At 48.2% G+C, this 9,039-nt stretch overlaps 1 protein-coding gene across 10 annotated transcripts in view; it reads right to left on the bottom strand.

Moving 5' to 3' along the window:
* Nucleotides 1-246: 246 nt before the first annotated feature.
* Nucleotides 247-9,039, bottom strand: part of UBE2F (ubiquitin conjugating enzyme E2 F (putative)) — a 75,518-nt gene continuing 66,725 nt past the window's right edge. For all 10 annotated transcript variants that reach the window (XM_063595342.1, XM_034955454.3, XM_034955453.3 and 7 more), the window contains 2 exons: nucleotides 6,902-6,964; nucleotides 247-1,554 (listed from right to left, as the gene is read on the bottom strand). In XM_063595342.1, coding sequence (XP_063451412.1) covers nucleotides 1,504-1,554; nucleotides 6,902-6,964 — 114 coding nt within the window. In that variant the 3' untranslated portion in view covers nucleotides 247-1,503. The remainder of the gene's footprint in view (nucleotides 1,555-6,901; nucleotides 6,965-9,039) is intronic.

The raw sequence follows: 9,039 nt of genomic DNA, 5'->3' as shown, positions 1-9,039 counted from the left end.
TATCCAATCTCACCCTTCCTGCTCTGTGTGGCCCGTTAGCCAGGGGCCACCCTCAAGTCTAATGGGTGCAAAGAGGAAGCAAGGCCTACATTCCTCACCTGCTGGGTCTCCGTGACAGACTGATCTCACAATCAGAGATTCTATAAATTAAGAAAAACAAACTAAACCCAGTAGATGGCAGATGGGGGAATCCAGAGGTCTAAGGAAGCTGGCAGTTAAATTTGAGAGTGTTAGGCAGGCAGCAAATGAAACTAGACAGACATTTATTTTGTGTTTGATTTCACTGGTTCAAATGTCTACATGCTGGAGTAAATCCACTTGCCTCTCTTCAGGGCTTTTCCTCTGCAGTACATTAACCTGGCCGAGGATGGCGTATGCCACTGTTGACTCCTGGTCCTCCAAGGCCTAGGAGGCTAACCCCACCGGCAGGGCCTGGAGCCATAGCAAACTCAGAAGAAGGCCACAGGTACAGTCTCAGTGACATCAGACATTGGGCTGACTCCTGAGGCATCGCTCCTGTCTCCCAGGACAGCAGGGTCTGGCTCTCTGATAAGTAGCTACCAGGTCACAATCACATGACCACTGCAAAAGCATCAACCCCAGCTGGTCCAGGCTCCAGCCAGTTTCCTCTGGGCAGCATGTTAGAATGGGCTCCCTGCCTTTTGGTTTTGATCATCCAAATCTAGCTTCAAAGGGCTCCAAAATGTCCTCACCACATCTGGACCTGAAAGCAAGAGCTGATTTTTAAGAGTGAGATTCTCATTGCATTTGGACAAAATGAATAATGTGCCTTTCATATTTTCTTTGTATTTCTCTTCAATAGTTGCTTGACCCAACATCTTTCTGTCTGCTCTATACAATGAAAATACAAACTAAATGAGAATAGAAAAAATAATTAAAGCATTGAATTGTACAAATTACAAATCTGTTCCAAAATATACTTACATTAAATAAAATACGCATTTCAATAAGAGATCTACAGTGAATGACTCTATGCATTCTGGGAGGCTTCACAACATCTAGGCAGGGCCAACATTCGTGAAAGAAGCTAAGAGATTTTGCATCCAATCACAGTTTGTAGCGGGTATCTTATTGCCAATCTGCGAGTTACACTGAACACATCATTAGCATTGCTTGTGCAGAAAATCAATTTTGTTTGGGAAAAGGGAAAGCAAGCTCTGGCCTCAATTTTGAGTTCATTACAACTTCTTAAGAATTTCATCAACAGCCTATACAGTACAAGTTCAAAAAAGTAAACATGTTAAGGTAAGCAGACAACTCTTCAGAAGCCCAAACACATTTTCTTGCTGTATTTATGTTGAATTCTCCATCTACAATGAGCAGTCATGAAGATGGTCTTCTTCAGGGCAACATGGTCACAGGACTGGGGCAATCCAGGGGACTGAGAGGGAGCATGAGGACGGGAGAGGGGGCTACCTCTTGCTGTTTCATGTTAGAGACAAACTGTAACACAGTCCATGGGCCTGCAATCGTCCCCTTTTATCATCTGGCATAACGTTTGATGTAGTCATCCACTTTATTCCGGAAGTCCTCCTGTGGAGTAACAGCATTGGGGACAGAAAGAAGAACAGGAGGAGTGAGTGAGTGAGTGAAGCAGCGCTTCAGGGACAAGTCAGATCCACCAGCACCAAGGTCCCCTGTGGTCGCCAAGGTGGTAGAAGGACTGGGACCTTGCGGAGTCTGAGTGCCATTTCGCCACGACCTGGGTGCCTACTGCACGCAAGACACAGTGCTGGGTATGTTGAGGGGGGAGCACGTGGAAGGCCTGAGTGGGAGGGACCCTAAGGGGGTACCTATCCCTTCTCATTTTCCAGATGGGGAAAGTGGAGCCCAGAAAAGTGTGGTCGAGGTCACAAAGCCAAGACTCCTTTGGCCACAATGGATGTGAGCCACAGCTGCTGCTCTCAGGAAGACCCTTGTTTCTGGATTTGTCTTCCTAGAATGATTTCCCTGGATGCTGCTACCTACTTAAAATGTGCCTGCTCTTCACAGCCCATGTACAGGCCCCCATCTCTTCTGGGCAGGATTACCACCCTGCCCAGAAGAGAGCTGGGTGTGCCACAGAGCTCCATCCTCATGCATTGAAATGAAGGTGGACAGTGACCAAAGGCGGTGTGGACCTAGGAATCACCCCAGGCCAGTATGGGTGGAACAGTCTTCTCGGATCTGGGCCACTGTCAGGTTTGTCCCTGGATCTGGTCTCCCCAAGGTTAGGAGTAAAATCCCATGGGACCGTATGAGCCGTAAGAGTGACTTGGAGCTCTTAACCCTCTCACTCCTACAACACAGCTGCTGGGTCTCAAATGTCCCTGCAGGATCACACTGCTTCGGTCCCATCAATGCCATGCAGCCCCCACTGCACAGGGAACACAGCACAGTTACCACAGTTCTTAGTGGGCATGAGCTCCATTTCCTTAGCTAAGCCTCAGTCCTCCTGTCTAAGCCTCAGTCTAACCAGTTTGCTGATTCCACTGCATAATCCCGACACCTGGCAATGTGCAGGGCATAACCTGGCACTCGATGTATACCTCGCTGCTGCCGCGATGCCCTCTTGCAGGGAGATCCTGCCTGGAGCATGGTCCTGGCCAGCTGGGCACCAGGTGCCTGCCCTCCTGCCACACTTTTAGTTAGCACAGCGACCCTTTCCAGGGCAGGCAAGTTCCCAATTTGAAGCTATGGATATGGTCCTATGACTTGCTCTGGTCTCAGGGTGAGAAAGTGGAGTGCTCTGAGTCTACCCAGGTGCCTCTGCCCTGCCAACTGCCCTATTTGTCTACAGGATGGCGTTTGGAGCCTCCCACATGGGCCTTTACCCCGCAACAAAGGGGGACTGTGCAGAAACCCTGCCTTCCCTTTTACAAAACCTTCTCAAGGCCATTTCCACAATCCCCAGAGCCAGACAATACTGGCAGCTCACAAGGACCCTACAAAAGCTTACAGGATGTAAAATGAAGACCCCATAAATGCCCCCTGCCTCTCCATGTTCTGGAGGACAAAAGATGCCATGTACTCTTAGTCTCCCTGTTCGCCTCAGCCAGCATAGAGCCCGGCGTCCATGCCTGCAGCAGGCTCCATGCTCCAGCAGGCCCCATGCTCCAGCCTCTGCTGCCTCCCTCCTCCTCTCCTACTGCAAGGGACACAAAGCACAGGGCCCAAGTGAAAACCACAGACTCTGGAGCCAGACGGAGGTGGGTCCAAGTCCTGGGCTCTGCCTCCAATGGGCTACTCAATCATGGTGATTCTCAGCTTCTTGGCAGCTGTGTCCTCAGCAGCAAAACAGGGATCATGATGGTATCTGCCCCAAGGGGCTGTTGTGAGAAACAAGTGCACTCTGTGTCAAGTGCATGGAAGCGTGCCTGGCTCCTACTATTCCATTCCTCTGATGTGCACCAGTCATAATGGCCTCTTTTCTCTGCCCTGAGCTCCACAGCACGTTCCTGCCTCAGGGCCTTTCCACTGCCAGCCAAGGTTTTCTGGAGCGCTCCTCTCTCACCACCCGGCCCTCTGTGGCCCCCTCTCCACCTCACATGCTGTGTTTGTTCACCTATTTTTTTAAATTTTAATTTTCATTATTATTATTTTTTTGAGATGGAGTTTCGCTCTTGCTGCCCAGGCAGGAGTGCAATGGCGTGATCTCAGTTCACTGCAACCTCCGCCTCCTGGGTTCAAGCGATTCTCCTGACTCAGCCTCCCAAGCAGCTGGAATTACAAGTGCCTGCCACCATGCCCGGCTAATTTTTTTATTTTTACTAGAGATGGGATTTCACCATGTTGGCCAGGCTGGTCTCGAACTCCTGACCTCAGGTGATCTGCCCGCCTCAGCTTCCCAAAGTGCTGGGATTACAGGCGTGAGCCACGGTGTCTGGCCGTGTTTGTTCACCTATGCTCCGCCTCCTCCTGCCGGAATGTGTGCGCCACAGGGACAAGGACTGTCATTCCCACAGTCATCCCGAGCACTTTGCACCTCCCCTGGCACACAAGTGGTCACCAGCCAAATAAGTGATGAACGAGTGGACATAAGGACATGGCGCTCACCAGCTGTGGCTATGACTCCGCACGGAGATGGGGATGGGGCGGCACTGCTTAGGCTTCATGTGGAGGCATCACTGTTTGGAGATTTTAGGTCCATTTTACTGGGGCTAAAAGTGTACCAGTTGCAAAGTCCTATTTTATACAAATCAGGAATACGAAATCTTATTTCATACAAAGAAAGGTAAAATGGAAGACATCTCTCCACCTGGAGCTGTGGGAGTGCCCCTATTGCCATCACTTTCTATCTGATAAGGCTTGGTCCACAAGGGCTAGTCCTCGCCAGCGACAGCAGACAGGAGTGCCGCCATGAACGCCTGCAAGGGGTGGGCCAAGGGGCACATTTGCCCAGGGCTTGTCAGCGCAGTACCAAGCCCAAGGCTTTACCAGACAACACAAGCCCATCAGGACCACTGACGGATGGCAGGGGTCGGGGACTGACTGCCCCCATGGGGAGCTGTGAGCACAGGGCTGCCTCACACCCCTGCTACTTCTCTTGAGGACCCCTGCTGCTCCAGCCCTCAGGACAGAGCTCGCCTCCTTGGCAGCACACCAGCCTCAGAAGATGGCCTGCTCTGCCCGCCTGGTTGCACTGCACCACTCCCCGTGCCCACCGTGCCTGCCACTTGTTTTGTGAGTCTGAGCAGGATGCATGCTGGGTGGCACTTCTCTTGCCTCCCTGTCGGAGGTGCTCCTGCCCACTCTTTGGGGCCATGGTCAGGCAGCACCTCCTGGGCTCAAGACTGTAGCGAGGACTTGGCAGGGCACATTTCAAATGCCCTACTTGGTCGCGGCACACAGTAGGTCTAACTAACATTAACAGAAGCCAAGGCGCTGAACATTCAGCACGATGTCTAGAACTAGCTAGAGGGGTTTTAGAACTGTGTTCAAAGCTACATCAGGTCGGGTGCAGTAATCACTTTGGGAGGCTAAGGCGGGTGGGTCGCTTGAGGCCAGGAGTTTGAGACCAGCATGGGCAACATGGTAAAACCCCCTCTCTACTACTAAGAATACAAAAATTAGCCCAGTGTGGTGGCGCACGCCCACAGTCCCAGCTACTCAGGAGGCTGAGGCACAAGAATTGCCTGAACCCGGGAGATAGAGGTTGCAGTGAGCCAAGACTGCACCACTGCACTCCAGCCTGGGTAACAGACTCTGTTTCAAAAAAAAAAGCAACTTCAGCCAAGTGAACAGTAGTGGCTGACTGACTGCCACAATGGCAAGGCTGCCATAGGGAATCTGGTTCAGAAAACGGAGTGTGAGGTTCTACCACCAAATCCAGCCAGAGCCCCTGGCCTAAGCTGAGCTACCTCGATGCCAGCCACACATGGCCTGCCTCTGCAGGCTCCTGTTCCATGTGCTTTGCACTGGGCCAATGGTAAAGTCATTTCAGACCCCCTTTCCTGACAGCACTTACCCTCCTCAAGGCTTGTATGCTTTCTTTTATCAGACAGTTAAAACCACTGCTGCCTTGCTACTCAAGCACAGTGGAAAGGTGACATTCAGCAACTATAATTCTTTCAGCTTGGGTTTTGTTATACCTTTTTCTTCCCAGTGAGTTTTAATGTATTGTTTCTAGGTAAACGGTCTTCCTTAAATAGGTGTCTTACTGGAAGACCTCAGTGTGGCTCCTGAAATGAATGACTGATCATTTATGCACTGCATTAGAGGAAAAAAATTTTTAGAAGTGGAATTGAAGATTAAAAATAATGAATAGGGGGAGCTCTCTGAACCTTGACAAGCTCAGGGTGCTGTCCTAAAAATTAAATAAATAAATAAAAATTAAAAACAGTAATGAATAGGATCTCATTATTTTTGGGTAAAAATCAAAGTCAAGTGTGTATGAATGTGTATGAGCTCAACAAAAGGTGTGGAAGGATAAGGTGGGCCGCTGGGGGTCAGGAGGGTGCTAGTGGGTGTGACACCGTCCATTCTCCTTCTCTGTTCCTACTATTTACTTATTTATGTATTTAAAGATGGGGTCTCATTCTGTCACCCAGGCTGGAATGCAGTGGCACAGTCTTGGCTCACTCAACTTCCCGGGCACAAGCAATCCTCCCACCTTAGCCTCCTGAGTAGCTGGGACCACAGGCGTGTGCCACCATGCCTGGCTAATTTTTGTAAAGACAGAGTTTTGCCATGTTGCCCAGGCTGGTCTCAAACTCCTGAGCTCAAGCAATCTGCCCACAGTGGCCTCCCAAAGGCTGGGATTACAGGTGTAATCACAACGCCACCATGCTAGTGCTATACCTGTTTTAAATTACTCATACTAAATTCTACTAGGAAATCACATCAAATAAAAATCACTTCTCGGCTGGGTGCCGTAGCTCATGCCTGTAATCCCAGCATTTTGGGAGGACAAGGCAGGAGGATTGCTTGAGGCCAACCATTCAAGACCAGCCTGGGCAACAAAGCGAGACTCCATCTCTACAAAAAATAAAAGTAAAAAAATTAGCTGAATGTGGTGTCATGCACCTGTAGTCCTAGCTACTTCAGGAGGCTGAAGAGGAAGGATCACTTGAGCCCAGAAGGTGGAGGCTGCAGTGAGCCACTACTGCAACACTGCACTCCAGCCTGGGTGACAGAGTGAAATCTTGTCTCAAAAAACCAACAAAACAAAACAAAAAACAAAAAAACAAACACACACCAATTCTCTCTAACCTTGGGTAAAGCATTTTCCTGAGGTTACACACATTTACTATACCATATTGTTTACAAATTGCTTTGAATTCCAGCCTTGCATCCCACCACTCTCTTGGTGGATAAATTTCTCATTTATCCAATCAAGAGACAGTAGTAATCACGTTCGTGACAAGTACATCAACCTAGAATAAGCCTGTTACTGGCTCACCTTGTCCCGCAAATGATGTTCTGCAGCTTCAATATTCAGTGGATCATCAAAATTCAAAAGATCCTTAAAAAGAGAGAAACTTAAAGTAAACATTGGAAGAACTGCTTTTCTGCTGTTAAAGTCTTCATTTTATGGCACAGTAAGAGAAGTCTAATTAGCAAATGGCAGACCAAACTGGAGAGCTGAGAATCCCACTAAGAACTCAAGTGCTTGTGATATCAAAATATCGAACATGTGGGTATTTTTTTCAAAATGGTGACTGACAACTGACTGAAAGAAGTCAGAGATATGTTGACATGTAGTTCTACAAAGTTTGGTGAAGATGGAGTAAATTGCAATCGCATTCATTTCTAATGCTATTTGTGATAACTGGAGAATGAAAACCACTATTATTAAGCATTTCCAAATAAAAATCCCCTTCTTTTCCATAAAAATTCACTTTTTCTTTTGTTTTGTGATTAACAGTTTTGACTTTTTGGGCCCCTTCCCTGGACTTTCCTTTCTCTGCTTCACCAAGCCTCCCATGCACAGCCAATAGGGACGATGTCTAGAACCCGAGCAAACTGCACAGCAGTGTCGCTAGGCTCATGTCCCCCGACTCAGGAGAGGGAGCCCGACCCATTCTCCCCTGGAAAAGCACTGCAATGGCTGCGCCCCTCAGCCCCAAGAAGCACTCTGGACTTTGGACCAAAGCTGCATCTTATCTTCACACTGCTCAGCCCTCTTGTTGAGAATCAGGGGGCTTGCCTGACTGGGCACGGTGGCTCACGCCTGTAATCCCAGCACTTTGAGAGGCTGAGATGGGAGGATCACCAGAGGTCACAAGTTCGAGACCAGCTTGGCCAACATGGTGAAACCCCGTCTCTACCAAAAATACGAAAATTAGCCAGGCATGGTGGCGCATGCCTATAATCCCAGCTACTCGGGAGGCTGAGGCAGGAGAATTGCTTGAACCCAGAGGCAGAGGTTGCAGTGAGCCAAGATGGCGCCACTGCACTCCAGCCTGGGTGACAGAGCAAGACTCGGTCTCAAAAACAAAAAAAAAAAAAAGAAAAAATCAGGGGGCCTCAATTTGTCCTTACGATGAGTCATGGCTTTCCAACGCAGGCTGTAGGATGGATCATTGTCAAGACAACCATATTTCTCTTCAGGAATGATGTTAAATTTGGGGACTATGTTCCTGGAGATTAATATGGCTGTGACCATTAAAATGTTACAAAATAGCAAAGAAAAACTGTATGTAAATCTCTACAGTCATTCACAGTTGGAAAATCAGATTCCAAGTCCTAGAAAAAGGCAAAAATATAAAGTACATATTAGATAAAGACTGTTATCAGACACACAGAATTTCTTATCTTCTTTACTGTATGTTAGACCTAAGATAAATGAGTTGATCAGAATAACCATTACAGACTTAATTAGCAATTTTGGTTGGCTCTTTTAGAACTTACTTAGAGCACTGAGAGATGGGGAGCTAGTGTGGCTGTAGCAGATTTCTTAAAAAAAAATTTTTTTTTTTAAGACGGATTTTCGCTCTTGTTGCCCAGGCTGGAATGCAATGGCGTGATCTCAGCTCACTGCAACCTCCACCTCTTGGATTCAAGCGATTCTCCTGCCTCAGCCTGCCAAGTAGCTGGGATTACAGGCACCCGCCACCACGCCTGGCTAATTTTTTTTTTTTTTTTTTAGTAGAGGTGAGATTTCACCATATTGTCCAGGCTGGTCTCCAATTTCTGACCTCAGGTGATCTGCTGGCCTCAGCGCCTCCTAAAGTGCTGGGAGTACAGGCGTGAGTCACTGCGCCTAGCCAACAATTTTTTTTTTTAAGTCCAAGGAGCCAGTGTTTCCTTCCTCCCATTAATTCCCCTGCAGCAAGTTGCCAGTTAAAACCTATTCAGAGCCAAGGAACCTGGGACAGACATGGTGGGCTCCAGAAAAAAATCATGGTGGCTGATGACAATGACGGCATATGGGCCCCTAGAAGGGCCTGAGTTCACAGCTTTGGCTCTCTCAATCAAATCTGGAGATGCCAAGGCTCAATATTACAATGCAGCACAACTGCCAGACAGATTTCAAATTAGGCTCCAGAAATAAAACTTCATTCACTTCAATGAAAAAGCCAAAGACAGAAGCAGAAC

Source organism: Pan paniscus, chromosome 13 (assembly GCF_029289425.2).
Source record: "Pan paniscus chromosome 13, NHGRI_mPanPan1-v2.0_pri, whole genome shotgun sequence".
NCBI lineage: Eukaryota > Metazoa > Chordata > Mammalia > Primates > Hominidae > Pan > Pan paniscus.
This window is presented reverse-complemented; position numbering and strand designations above follow the sequence as displayed.